At 43.2% G+C, this 15,345-nt stretch overlaps 1 protein-coding gene across 6 annotated transcripts in view; it reads right to left on the reverse strand.

Annotated features, from left to right (window-relative positions):
* HECW1 (HECT, C2 and WW domain containing E3 ubiquitin protein ligase 1) overlaps positions 1-15,345 on the reverse strand; it is a 979,761-nt gene that overhangs the window by 328,086 nt on the left and 636,330 nt on the right. For 5 of the 6 annotated variants that reach the window (XM_085607418.1, XM_085607421.1, XM_085607420.1 and 2 more), the window contains one exon: positions 13,263-13,357. The exons of the other annotated variant lie outside the window; for it this stretch is intronic. In XM_085607418.1, the coding sequence (XP_085463544.1) occupies positions 13,263-13,357 (95 nt within the window). The remainder of the gene's footprint in view (positions 1-13,262; positions 13,358-15,345) is intronic. 6 annotated transcript variants of the gene reach the window in all.

Genomic DNA, 15,345 nt, shown 5'->3' on the forward strand with positions numbered 1-15,345 from the left:
ATTATGAGGACGAGGTAATCCCTGGTGCACTTCCATGAGATTGCTTATGTGGCACACATATGTTTTAGACTTTACCATTGCCTAGAAGATGCCAACATGTTGACTATAACACTGTTAAAATACACACTGTAGGAATGGCCATCTTTTGAGTGGTGTACCCCCAATTTTTTCCCTGTTTTTGCTGTCTGTAAATCTCTGTGCACTTTACCCCTGCTAACCAGAGGTAAAGTTCCTATTCACCCCTTTTAACATGATTGAATTGATATAATTCTAGTTGGCATATTTAACTTACCCATAAAGTCCTAGTACATGGTACGAAGTGTGCCCAGGGCCTAGAAGTTGAATGGCACTAGAGGATGCAGCACTCATTGTGGCATCCACAACAGTGGCATCGCAAACATGGCTTCAGGTCTCCCACTGTGGCCCGACAGGAGCAGTGTAAAAACTGCAATTTGACCGTTTAAAATAAACCCATTTGACAGGTTTAAACCTTCCTTTTAAATATTAAAAGTCACCACTAAGTAGGCCTTGTATCCCACAAGGCAGGTCGAATACCATTTAAAAGTAGGACAATTAGAAATTTTACATTAACATGTCCTTACAGTGACTAAAACCCAAAAGCTGTTTTCACTGTAGGAGGGTTGGCTGACCCACAGAGAAAGAGTGGGAAGCACTATTAAATATTAATTTTGCTATCTGGTAGAGGCCAGCTAGCAACATAATTCAACAACTCTTTTTAATATTTATCAAAAGCCTAAGTTAATGGTGAAGTCATATTTATTTTATAAATATTAAGGAAAAGTTACTTTTAGAAAGTTCCCTTTTGTCTTTCTGAAACTCCTAAAGGCTAACTTACATAAACATTGCAACTTTCATCCAACTGGTGAATGGCCCTAAATGAGGCAAGAAAACTGTGCCTGGGTGGGGGAAGTGGGTTTGTTACTCTGACAGGATGAACACGTGGGCTGTGCCTAGGAACTTAACTTATTTCAAAAGGGCCTAACCTAGCCCAAGCAGATGTCATATGGTGCCTGGAAAGGCTCCTTCTTTTGTCTTCCCAGTCAGACAGACAGACACCAAAACCAGTGGGGGGAGAGGTGCTCCAGAAATGGATTTGAGTAACCACAGTGGAGGGGCTGTTCATTAACCTGACAACACCTCTGGGTGGGCACACAGGCGCTGCATAAGGGGAGAAGGGTTTCACCATTTGGGATTTTATGAGTGAGGGGCACTGTAGGATCATCTGCAGTAGGGCAGACAGGAACTTCTGCAAAAGTGGGTAGGGTTACCTGTGACAATTTTTACCTCATGTGTCAGGGAGGACCCAAGAGTCACACACACCCACAAGTTAATGGCAGGCATAAAAATGACCTCCCCTGGCACCCTCCTCAGAACACTACTGGACCTGAGGAAGAATAGAAGATGACTGGACCTGCTGTCTGTGACCACAGATGAGTCCTGAGTGACTGGACCTGCTCCCTCTTGCAACCTGGATAAGAAAGCGAACTCCAAGTGCCAGAAGACTGACCTCCTATGAAGGTTTTTTCTAGCAAGTGCCCAGCTGACCATTTTCCAACTGGACGTGCCCTGAACCCTGCTTTTGGCCTCTGCTGGAGGGAGTTCTGACTTCCAATTGTTGTCCCTGAGGTTCTAGAACACTGGGCTGTGTCGTGCTAGACCTCTACCAGCCCTGAAAATCTGGGACTTAGAAACTTTACTCCAAGACCTGTGGAGGAGCGGGACAAACCTGCCAAGCCAAACTGCCCAAGGTGCGCTGATGGTGGGCTGAAGATTCTTGTATAGCGCACAGATACCCCAACGGGGTGTCCCGGCGCTTGTGTGAGAGCGGATGCAGTGCTAGCTATTGAGTGAAAATTAGCAGAAAAGAAAGGTTTTCAGGGCTCTCCGAAAGGGAAGTTCGTCCCGAATGATCCTAATGTACAAGGGTAAGTTGTTCCAGTGGGAGGCAGCACATACTTGGAACGTTTTCCCCCCAGATCGAGCCTTTTTAACCCTCGGGGTAAAAAGAAGATGTTGAGAGCTCGACCAGAGTGAACGAATGTTTCTTTAAGGACGAAGGCATGAGGATAGGTGAGCAGAACCCTTCCCATTGATCGCACGGTGGGCGAGGGTGAGAGCCTTAAATTCCGCCCTTTTATGAACTGGGAGCCAATGCAGCCTGAGTCGGTGGGGGGTGATATGTTCCCTGAGGGGGAGACCACAGACCAGACGGACAGCGGCGTTTTGAACTGTTTGGAGACGCCGCTGAAGACCTCTGGATAACCCCAGATACAGGCCATTAGCATAGTCAAGATGGGAAGTGATTAAAGCCTGCACGATCGTTTTTCTGGTTTGGTTAGGGATGAAGTTGATTAATTTTTTCATCATCCTCATTTTGGAGAAGCAGGCCACAGATACAGACTGAATTTGCTTCTTAAAGGAAAGATCACTATCCCAAATGACTCCTAAGTTTTTGACAGAATCTTTAGGCAGAGGGGGGGCACTCAAATCGAGAGGCCACCACAAAGTAGGGTCCAATGGAGAGGGCTGGTGAAAAAATATAACTTCGGTTTTGCCAGCGTTAAGCCGGAGGCTGGTGACTTCTTTGGCTCCAGCCTGCTGTCTTGCATTGCCGAACAAGTCTGAGCTCTGAAAATGTGACTAAGTGCTAACTGAGAGATCATGAGCAGACCAAGGCAGAAAAAGGATCTGGCCGGTGAGAGGACTTCCTTAGGCACAAAATTAAATTTTCTTCAACTCAGCGCTTTCCTTCCAAAACTCAACGGTTTCACTGGACTATGTCCAATGGCTATTTAATCTCATGGAGATTTTGGACTTGCATTTTTAAGAACTTGGGGCCAGTTATCACAATTAGGAAATCGGTATTCCTAATGTGTGAAACTCTTTTGAGTTTCACTAGTGATTCCTAGTGGGTTTCAAAAAGACCTACCTCATGCATATTAATAAGGCAGATCGAAATTTTCGACCCGTTAGGAATCGCAGCTATCACAGGGATAGTGGCCTGCTGAGGTCAGCAGAAACCCAATGTCTGTGATTGCTTTTTAATAATGTAATCTTTTTTTTTAATGCATCCAGTTTTCCTTAAAGGAAAACAGAATGCGTTTTAAAAGCAAAAATTAAACTTTGCAATTTCATTTTTTAAGAGTAGGCAGTGGTCTGGGATAACCACTGCTTGCCCTTTAAAAATATGTTTTTAACAATCCATTATTTTCGGGATTTTTATTGTGTTGTGTTTTGACTTTATTTCTGCTTTGCACTGCATACATGTTTTACACATTGGCCTAAGTTCAGCCTGTCCTCTCTGTGCCATGGCTACCTGGTTTTCAAGATTAGGTTAATTTAATGAGTTTGAAGGGTTCACCGTGGCAAGGATTGTGATTATTGCTCAAGGGGGATAGATAATCCCCCTGAGTAATGACCCAATTTTTTACACACATCTTTATGCATGACAGTGCTAAGTACGTTTGTAAGTCTCTAGAACACTGGTTAAAAATATGGTAATCACAGCCATTTGGTACCCCTGGCACTGCCTTTGCTTTCCCGCCCTTTGGATTACCCAGAGCTACTCTTGATTCCCCTCTTCTCATGGGTCATGAAAGAAGTGGCCGAAACAAAAAAGGAAACAATGCTCTAAGTTTCTGTAATTCCAGCCCTGTCTTCCATCGGATCAACAGCGGCAAATAGGATTCTGGTAAGAGGCAGATGGTCGGACAAAGGGCCAACCCTGCGATAACCCTTGTCAAAGGGTTGCCCAATGCCCATTCTGCTGCCCTTGGAATCTTGCTGACACAACATTCACAACTGTAGTCAGGATTAAAGATCTTGGAGAGTCAAAATGTTACCAATACATGACTCTTTGAGAACTATTTAGGAAAGTCACTTCCAAGTTCTGCTTCTTTTCCCACTCACCAATGGCTCAAACAAGTTCCCATCGTTTAACCAGTGGCAGGTCCTCCCCTCTGGCAGAGGAGCATCGCCCCTGCCAGCAGCTGAAAATATGGGAAAAATAAAATGATAATAAACCTGGTTCATTTTCATTTTATTTTTCTCACCCGGGCGAGTCTTAGGGGCGGGGCCATCGCAGGGGCTATCACAGGGGGGAGTGGTGGACACTGTTGTAAGTGCGCATGTGGGTTTGGCCGGCAGTTCCATGGTGGCCAAACCAGCATGTGCACTGAAGCTGTCTCCAAGCTGCGTTGCCGGGTTGGAGATAGCAAGCACAGACTCCTAGTCTCTATGGGAGTGCAAATTGAGGGCACTCAGGCCAATCCTTATGCTGCTGTCATGAAGCATGAGAGCAGCATCAGAACTGGCTGCAGGGGATTCTGGGAGCCTGTGCCGGCCATACGGCAGGTAAGTAATTTTTTTGTTTTTTGCTGTTGTCGTTCATCCGCCCCTCAGGCCCCGACACCAGCAACTACTGCTTCTAACTTAAGATAAATGTACGTTTGGGATGCAATTCACCTAATAATATGTTATATATATATGGTAAACTAAGTACATCTTGAGGCATTTGATTTAACCATGAAATACTAGAGCTTGATTACAACAGCAGGCGGCTACGCCGGTACCCAATCACATTCATAGTTTTAAATCTAGGCATAGTCATGGATGATTCACAAACATTTCATACCCTTGTGTAATAATAATGCATGTCATAGTTTTACCAATGTGTGTATTATTTGCATACATTAATAAATTATGCCTGCTTTATTAATCCTATTTGTGCATACACTGCACAGGGACTACAGCATGAATGCAGATGGTTAGGGATGGTTGCATTTGGCACTATTTCTACAGTACATTTTTGGATTCAGTAGAAATATGGGGGCATATTATCAAGATACGGCATTAAAATTATCGCCGCTTTAGCGGCAGAAAACTGCCGCTAAAGCGGCAATAATGGGCTTGATAATATGCCCTTGAGAATTCCCATAGAAGCCCATGTTATGGTGACAACATGGGCTTCTATGGGAATTCTCTGCGGCATATTATCAAGCCCATTATCGCCGCCGATAATTTTAACGCAGTGCTTGATAATATTCCCTATGTTTTCTTAATGTCTCCCCTTCCTACACATATCCTATTACAACGTGACACTTTTGTTGACTCTCCTATAGCGTCTGCTCTGCTAAGTGCAGTCCATTCAGGGGTAAGTTAAACATGAAATCTGTGAAAAATTCATTTGATTTGCATTACCCTATCACTCTCTTAACAATTCACCGGAAATTTTCACAAGTCAAATTTACCATCAACATTACATTATTTTGTAGAGTGATCATCCGCAGATCTTCTTGACAGTATAGAGTTGCCAACTGGAGTTACAGCCAAGTTAAAATCTGTGACAGAGAAAAGGGTTTAGAGGCTAAACAACCAAGAGGCATATTTACATGCCCATATTGCCACCGGAGCAGCCCTGGTGGCGTAGCGCCATATCCCATATTTACAAGGTGATGCTAAGCCACTTAGCGTGGCTTAACGCCACCTTGTAAATATGCCCCTTTCTGCTGCAGATCTACGCTGCAAAGAGGCATGCAATGAGTGTTGCTTTTTGACCCTGCCCCAGATTTATAATGCTGAGGCAGCGCCCAAAAATGTGCCATTCTAAAACCATGGATTAGAAAGTGTTAGAATGGTGATACGAGGAGAAATAATTCATTTCTCCTGTTTCTCTTTCTGCAGCACACATAGAAGGAGCAAATCGCTATTATTGATTGTTTATGTGCAGGAAGGTGTCCCTTCCTGTACATGAACAATCACCCCTGCCGTGCAGGCAGCCATGCAACATGTCAGCAGGTTGCCTATGCTGGTGCTAGGTAGCTTTTTTTCACGCAGGCGTAGTGGAAACGCAGGGGTGCGCCATATTATTGTGAATATGGCTCATCCCGCGCTCTGGCATTTTTTTGTAAATATGCCCCCAGGTTTTTTGACTCTTCCTAAATGTCAACACCTTTGACATGGAACATGATGTAAGAGGGAGAGATTGGTAGATTTTGGCACTAGCAATGAAAAAGGAATGGCCCCCACAGGTGACTACTGATTAGATTCTAGTGAACAGTAAATTAAGCTGGTATGAGGTGTGCATGGGTACGCACAACTGAAACTCTGAGGCCTGGAATTCCAGGATGACATGAAACATACCCTGTGCATTATTATCATGTCCTTCAACCAAACTCTGCTGTTGACTGAAAGCCAGTGGAATGACCTGATGACATGTGGTATGTAGCTTAATTTGAGCTGATGGTTGCAGGAGGGGCCCGCAGCACTTGTTTTTGGGTACCAACACTTTTTTTCCTCATCAGACTTTCACCCAGAGTAAAAGATAGAAAAACATACAAGGTTGAGAGAAGGAGGAAGAGAAAGACGGAAAAACGGTGGTGAAGGAAGAAAACAAGGATGACAAAAAACCTGAAAGAGTGAGGTAAAGAGTGAGGGAGTGCCTGGTGGCGAATTAAAGAGGTAAGATGTGGAATCAAGACTATTCACCCTGACCATCAACAGTGCCAGCTGCGGGCTTCTAAACAAAACTTGTTGCACCGGCACTTATTATATTACAAATAAAGCACTGGAGATATGCATCTCGCCTGGTGAACAGATGGGCAAAATTAATTTTGAACTAGGCAAAATTAGATGTGTTTTAGATGATCAGCCAAGTACATGGAGTTGGCATATTCCAATCGTGACTGGATTAATGAGTATAGCCACTAAGGTGTACAGGTGACTTTCAATAAGTGAGAGTATGCTTGCTGTGTGAAGCAAGCTTTGGTAAAGTTAGTCACATGCTATGAAGCCAATATTGGTGTCCAAGTGGCCTCTGAGATATCAAACTGTATTAGCAAGGTAGAGTGGTTTTGTGATGGACTGATAGCATACAAAGTCATTGCGTCTGACAGTGTCTGGTTTTGTTAGGAAAGATTCTGTTACTTGTGGGTTCGAATCGAGAAAATTGGTGTATATCTACCATCTAGTAATCAAAGACATTTTCCCAGTATGTTGTTATAAACTACAGATTCGCTGTTTATGTACTTGTAAAATTTCAACTCAGTAAGAATGAGAAATTTATCAAGGGGGTGCATGTAAAAATTGAAAAGCAGGGAGACAGAATGCAATCATGTGGAACCTCACTCTTAAGGTCTTTGGTATAAGTGAAGAAAAGCGAGAGAGACCTGTTCTCTTCTAGCAAATAGGAATGTTATCCGTTTAATCACAACCCATGCAAAGCTGGTCTTTATCAGGGTATTGTAGTCGATGATATCAAAGGCGGCTTCCAAAACATAAAGTAACACCAATCCAACACTACCATTATAGATACTTCTTTGTAGATGGTACAAATGAGTTATACCAAACACAACAAGATGATGGACAGAGTGCACAGCCAGGCAAGAGATCTGTGCCACTGGATTCAAGCTGGCTTGGCTAATGAGGGGTGATACCTCTAAACGGGTCCCAGGATGCTTGTTTCTGGTCCAAGGAGGATCTGGCTTGGCAGTTCGGGCTGGACTGATCCCATGGGGAGCAGGATCAAGACTGATTTGCATATGACTGAATCCAAACTGGGGTGGCATGGTGAGCAAAGGAACATTGGATTGAATCCAGATCTCTTGACTGGGGGTGAGTGTTTGAAAAGTTTCAGCCATCCTTCCATCATCCTGTGTTTAGAAATGAGTTGTATACATTTTTCTAGACATGTGTAGGTATCTCTCCTGGACATGCACTTAAATATGTTTCTCACATTGTGAATTAAGCATAAATAGCACATGCATTAATTATGAGTTTGCAAGGAATAAACTTGATTTTTAGCCAGAATAGGTTTTGTTGTTTGAAACTAGTGTGATAAAGAAGATTATGCAATGCATTGCTGACCTGGTTGGATGGTAACATCATTCTGCAGTAGATTCTAAGATTAATAGATGAATATGGGTGATACTGCTCTGAGCTTTTGAGCTTACTTCAGCAGTCGGCAAGACCTAGGGATTACTGTCTAAATATAGTGGCTTAAGGTCAGTCCCTTTCGATCACTACATTATTTGGAACACCTCTTTCAGGCATTGGCTTGAAGCATTGTCAATCACATCCTAGATAAGTCCACAGGAGTATTTCTCTTTCCCCATCATGTTATTGGCTTTTTGTTGTATCTTTCCGCTTCCTATAGTGTGCTTGTATTGATTGCTAAAGGGGCTACTTTATCACCAAAAGTACAATCAACCATCCCACTTTTTGTCACACACAATTAATTTATCACAAACCTGTACTGTAGACCATAAGCCATTGTGTATTTTTGTGAACGTTTTTGTCATAACCCAAGTGTGAGCTCAATATGGCCTCCTAAATGCTTTTTGTTTATCACAGTGGAGCAATCACCTTAGGGTCAGGCAGCTTTATGAGATAAAAAAAAGTTATTACGAGGTGTAGAAGATGTACACATGTTAGTATGTGGGAATTTAATCAAATTATAAAGAAAGCAAGAAAGAAGCAGTGCAGAAGCAGAACTGTTAGATCTCTTGGACTTAGGGTGGTCTACACCCAGACTTTATGCCTGCTTGCCTTAAATTTTGCAGAATTCCTTTTTATTAGCCTTACGACTCTGTGCACTTTACTACTGTTAACCAGTGCTAAAGGGCTTGTGCTCACCCCCCCCTAAACATGGAATTATTGACATATACCTAATTGGCATATTTCATTTACTTGTACATCCCTTGTAGAGTGGTATACCACGTACCCAGGGCCTGTAAATTAAAGGGTGCCAGTGGGCCTGCAGCACGTATTGTGCCACTCACCTATGTAGCACTCTGAAACTTACCCTAGGCCTTCCATAGCATCCTGAATTAAGTGTTACACTGTTATGTCGACTTGACATTTAAAACTCTTTGCCAAGCCTTACACTCCTCTTTTATTACATATAAGTCATCACCAAGGGAAGCCCGAGGTAGCTCCTATGGCAGGGTGCTGTGAAAGTAAAAGGTAGGGCATGTACATTTAAAGCTTACATGTCCTGGTAGTAAAAAACTCCTAAAATCGTTTTTCACTACTCTGAGGCCTATTCCTCTCATACGATAACATTGTGGATTGCATATTACACTTAATAAGCTGTAATTCCTAATTGAGAGGAGATAGATCTGTCATGCTTTAAACCTATGAAATTGTAATGACAGATCCTCTTTAATGGCAAAGTCATATTTATCATTATAATTTTGAAAATGCCACTTTTAGAAAGTAGGGATTTTCCTACTCTTAGCCCTGTCTCTGATTGCATGTCTGGGTTGAGTGACAGCTGGGCTTTGTGTATTCCCTGTAGACAGCCACACACAAAGGGAGCTTAGGTGTGACTTGATGGACCATCCTGTCAGGATGAAAGGAAGGGAGGAGCTGGGCACAGCTTTGCACTTACATCTGAATGTGTACTCTCCCCACAAAAAGGGCTGCATACCCCATGTAGTGAGTCAGGGGCCAGACCAGAGCAGGAAGGGAGGACCTCCATGTGCTTCAAAGCCCTTTTTTGAAGTCTTCCCCACTTCAAAGGCACCACTGGGTAAAAGAACTGGACTTCAGACCCTACCAACTCAGTACACTTCTGGACCTGTGGACATCCTGCCAAGAAGAAGGAGCGCTGTGCTGCTGAGGGGCTGCCACTCTCCTGTACTACTAGTGTGGGTGAGAAGGACTGGACCTGCATCACTTATACCTAGAACCCAAAGTGACTCCAAAGGCTAGTTGGCTGGCCTCCTGATCTGAAGTCTCAGGGACATAAAAGACTTACAACCACCATGCTCCTTTGCTCCAGACGAACCAATGCATCTCCTCTGCTGCGGAAGCAGAATAAACGCATCACTGCTATAGCAGGGACCGAACCGGCACGTTGGCTTCAGAACCAGTGCATTGCCCTTGGAACGGACACATCCTCTACTGCAGGAGCAGAAACAACGTGCCGCATTCGGAAACAGTGCATCACACTCCAAACCAATGTATAACTGCTGTTGCGTGGAGAAAATCATCGCATTTCCTCTACTTCGTATAGAAAATTGACTCATCTTCTCTGCTGCAGGATCGACACTGACGCATTGCTTCAGCTGCACCACGCATCTTTGTCAACGCAAACAGGATTAAGGTACTTTCATTCAGCAGGCCTCACGGAGTCCCTGTATCCGGACCATGCTCTATCGTGCTCGGCCTAAACTTATGACTTTGTTCCAGTCCAGCGCGACCATACCAGATATCCCACATAAGCGCGTACTGTTTCTAAGTGCTATTTTACAGTTTATACTTTAAAAATTCACGTTCTACTTATTGGATTTTTGTCGTTTGGATCTTGTTTTATTTATTAAATTAAGAGCTATTTTTCTAACTTGGTGTGGAGTATTTTTGTGTGGTGTTTTCCCTGTTTTACTGTTTGATGTGTTGACAAATACTTTTAAGTTAAGCCTGATGGCTCTGTGCCAAGTTACCAGAAGGTGAGCACAGGTTACTTTAGGGTGTGTTTGCTACTTACCGTCACTAGGATGGTAGTTACTGCTTGACCAGGACATTTTTTTGAAATTCATACCTCAATTTCTACTTATTGGATTTATGTCATTTTGGTCTTGTTTTATTTATAAAATCATAATCTATTTTTCTAAACTGGTATGGTTTCTTTTTGTGGTGTTTTAATTGTGTTACTGTTTGTTGTGTTGCACAAATACTTTGCACATTACCTCTTCCGTTTAGCCTGACTGCTCTGTACCAAGCTACTAGAGAGTGAGCACAAGTTAGCTTTTAGTGGGTATCTCACTTACCCTGACTAAAACTTTGGTTCCTGCTTGGACAGGGTGCATACCTCTATGAAAAGATGCAGAGTAAATAGGAATCTTAGAAGATGGATAGGTGGATGAAAAGATGGTAATCTGGGATGGATGGTTGGTTGGATGGATGGATTTGATTCGAAGGATCTTTCATTGACCGCACGCCAAACTTGGCTGTCCGTTATTGAACAGACAATGCTGAACACAGCTTAAATAATTTACTACTGAATGCCTGGAACAATTCCTGCTTTTTGAATAGTGCAATCGTACTTGAGGATATGTCTTGAGAGACGTCTCATTTTGACTTCTGCTTTGAAGATTTGAAATGCAATAGACCAAATGAAATACATGCCATCTTGCCAGATAATTTTAAATAACTGGATAACTCTTTGTGACGTTGTGAACCAAAATTAGTGTCCACTGCCAATATCCTCTCCTGTACCCTTAATAAGCCTTGTATAGGCCAAACGCATTGGCTGCATGTTTTCTGCCCACTTGTTAAGAGAAAAAAAGCACGAATAAAAAGAACAAACAGAAGTTGTTTATACTGGCCTTTGTTGTGACTATGCCTAATACTGATGTTTGGTTTCCTCTCATATATGTGTGGATGGATGAATGGGTGGGTGGATGGGTGGATGGATAGATGGCAGAAATTGAAATTTGAGAGAACGGATGGATGGGTGGGTGGGTGGATGGATGGGTGAAAGGATCGCAGAGTAAATGGAGGTCTGAGGATGGATGGGTGGATGGCTGAGTAGATGGATAGATGATGGATGGATAGCAGAGTAAATGGAAATCTGACAGGATATATGGGTGGGTCAAATGATGGCAGAAAAAATAGAAATATGAGAGGCTGGTTGGATGGGTGAGTGAAAGGATGACAGAGTAATTGGTCATTTGAGATGATGCATGATGGCATAGTAAATGAACATTTGAGAGGATTGATAGCAAAGTAAATATAAATCAGAGAGGATGGATGTTGGAGGGATGAATGGATGGGAAATAGGATCAACTGATGAATGAAAGGCTTTACAAATGGGTGGATGAGTCAGATGATGGATGTGTAGGTTGTTGTATGTATAAATGAATGCAAGCATAGATGATGGAAGTCTGTACAGATGAATGAATGGAATGGCCAATGGATGAAATTGAATGAGGGACGAAAGAATGAATGGATAAGAAAATGTTAAGGTGAAATGGTAAATATCAGAGGGTGGATGGAAAGGTGAAAAGATAGATAGATCGATTCTTGAGTGGAAGAGATAAGGGCGCTCTTCTAGGCTCACATGCCTTGCTTGCTTGGTGCCATCAGAGTTTGGATTCAAAGTGGGGGGTATTTACATTTTCTGGCTACTCCCCTGCCACAAACACTAATGCGTCTTCTACCACCCACAATAGCACCGCCAATGCCACCATCACCACCGGTACCAATAGCACACCCTTTAGTGTGACAACTACCACCAGACACCACCAGTGCCACAATTCTACCATAAACAACCCCCACTAATACTACCAATATTACTAATTGCACTACCATAATTACAACCAATACCACCAATTCCATCACCACTAATGGCACAATCTTCAATTGGAGGAGGACCAACAATATCCATACCACCGACACCACCACTACTAATACCACTATCATCAATACCAAAACCATCAATACCATCAACACAAATAACACACCGTCACCACCACCAATACTTCCACCAACATGCATAAGCACCACCAATATCACACTACATCTGCCAATACTCCAATGCTACTGCCATCACCAATACCTCCATCACAACCCATATCAGTACCACGACCACCAATATGACCACCATAAAAATCACCAATACGATCATCAGTGCAATACCTTTACCATTAATACCACCAAACATTAGCACAGCTAGTAGGTCTAAGGTTTTATGTAATATTGCATGGAATAATAATTTCTGAAGCCTGCGTTTGCATGCACTGTCACATTAAACCAGATCCAATGGTTTTTTCCAGTGCTTCTCAGAATGTATTGTAAATGTGTTAGTGTTAAGGGAATGGCTTGCATGTTCTAAAATTGAGTTAAGGTAATATGACTGATGAAAGCACATTGAAGTTGAATCTGGTGCCTCAGTGGACTAGTGCATCAATTTTAGAGATCTGTGTTTAACCAAATAGGCACAGATTTTATTTATGGCTGTCCTCTCAGCCTTTCATTTTCCAGAAGTAAAAATAATAAGTTCCATTGAGTTGGCTAATGCTAAGATCTGTTCTAAATCGCCAAAAGATTCCTTGAATGACTGTGCTTTACAAATACATATGTTTTTCAGTCATCACTGATTATAGTCCAGCTGGATTAGCAGTTGTCCATAAGCCTTTATATTAGGAGAGACATAGGTGAAGAAACAGCAGCAGAAACATGTGTTAGTAGTAAAGCGTTTAGCAAGAGCTATAGAGGAGCAAGAACACAGTTGAACTTACAGGAGCAGAAGGATTTTTCACAGTGATGCTGGGAGTTGTTGCACGAAGAGCTCCACTGACTCCATGGTAATACTTGAAACAGATTTTTGTTTCAGCTGAAAGGATAAGGGAGAGAAAGAGAGAGTGAGAGAAGTGAGACCCATAGAAGGCCTTTTAAATAAAAGAATGAGCAGGCTCTCTGGGAGGGTGAAATATAGTAAGCTTTTAATTTCTTGTGTACTGAGGTATGAGAAATAACTCAGTTGTGTTGGAACGATACAGCTGTTTACTTCCTTCTGAGCCATGGTCGTTCGACGTAAACCCAGATCCAGTCTAACTGTTAAGGATATCCACTTCTATATATTTAAATAAATATACACATAATGGTATCCACAAATTATAATAGGGAACCTGGAATATATGTGATGCCCTGGGGACCACAAAATATACATATTACCTACTGGTGGTCGACTGTTGGTAGTTATAGTTAGAACTACATAGGAAAAGCATTTATTGTTTTGCCAATACATTTGGTGCCTCTTGATGAATCTTCACTAAGGTTTCACAAAGCTTCCCCTTTTTGGTTCAGCTGCTGTGTTGAGAGTTTCAGGGTGATCCATCAAGCCAGGGCCCAGAAAAACAGGAGGTCCAAAAACGTGTTTTCCTCATGTTATGTCTATGGGGATTTTTCATTTTTCAAACACGACTACAGCCCGAACTACTTAACATAATTACACCAGAAACCCAGATGTTGGTTTAGAAAGTGTGCTTTTTGTGATTTGGTGCAAATCTGTTCAGTAGTTAAAGAGATATTCAAGTTTAAAAAATATAGATATCTGGGTGCCCAAAAGCCTACTGAAACCCTACTGAAATTTGATTGGCTGCCAACACTTCAACCAGGAAGTGTTGGCAGCCATCTTGGGATCCAGTTGAAATGAGTCTGACAATTTTTTTTTTTTAAAAGAACAGGGTGCAGGGGATAGAGACACCCTGACCCCTTAGGTCTCTTGGTGGTGGTGGTGGTGCGGGGGGGGGGGACACAGAGACCCACCAGGGCCCCCAAAAAAGCGGTTTTTAAAAATTATTTTGACAGGATCCAAGGATCTGGCCGAAAACCTCAGGTGGGTCAGGTCTCTGGGCATTTTTTGAATAATGCCCCACGGACCACCATCTCCCCGGGACTTCTAACAAAAACTTAAATCGGGGGAGTCCCGTACAGACCACCACCTCCCTGGGGCTTATTGTTTTAAAAATAGGGGGGCCTCTTAGACCCCCATGCCCCGTGGACTGCCACCTCCCTGGGGCTTCATCTATAATCAAAGCAGGGGCTGCACAGACCTCCCCTGCAGCCCCAGGGGCTGCCACTTCCCCAGGTTTTCAATTTAAATAATGTTGGGTCCGTGCGGACCCCCCTCACAGCCCCATGGACCATCACCTCCCCAGTGCAAATTATAAAAAAGGATGGGTGCCTCCTGGAGCCAATAATGGCCCTGGGGACCACCACCAGGGTACCCATCCCCGGGACATTGCCATTTGATATTGCTTCTCCCGCCAAGCCACAGCAAACTCTACTCTGCTTCATGCAAATGAGAGCTTGAAAAATTGCTCCTGCTTGCACAAAGTGGAGCATAATTTCTCTTGGACAGAGGGAGCTTCATGTTAGCAGCTCTCTCTGTCCAAAAGCAATGCCGGCTCCGACAGGATGTGGGGAGCCTGCAGGGACGGCAGGGGCCTTCAGGCTCTCCCCACAGTCCCCATTAAAGTGTCTGGGAGCCATGGGTGGGACCAGGGCACCCAGATTTTTTTGTGTGGTTTTTAAAGAGAGTTTTATATAGCACGAACTAAACCTGAGACATCGGGTATCAGAGCGCTTTATATAATCACCAGTTTCGTTACAGAAGGACACATTAATTTTTGTTAGGCACGGGGAGATTAAGTGATTTGCCCAGAATCACAGGATATTGAGCATCGTTGCCGAGACTCAAACCTGGTTCCCCAGCTTCGAGGTCGACCGCTCTAGCCATAAGGCTACATCCTCTCCCCTATTAGAGGCTGGGCTCTGGGGATGGGGTCCCCGGGGCTGGAATTAGCCAGGGAGGGGCAC

Source organism: Triturus cristatus, chromosome 5_2 (assembly GCF_964204655.1).
Source record: "Triturus cristatus chromosome 5_2, aTriCri1.1, whole genome shotgun sequence".
In the NCBI taxonomy this organism is placed as follows: Eukaryota; Metazoa; Chordata; class Amphibia; order Caudata; family Salamandridae; genus Triturus; species Triturus cristatus.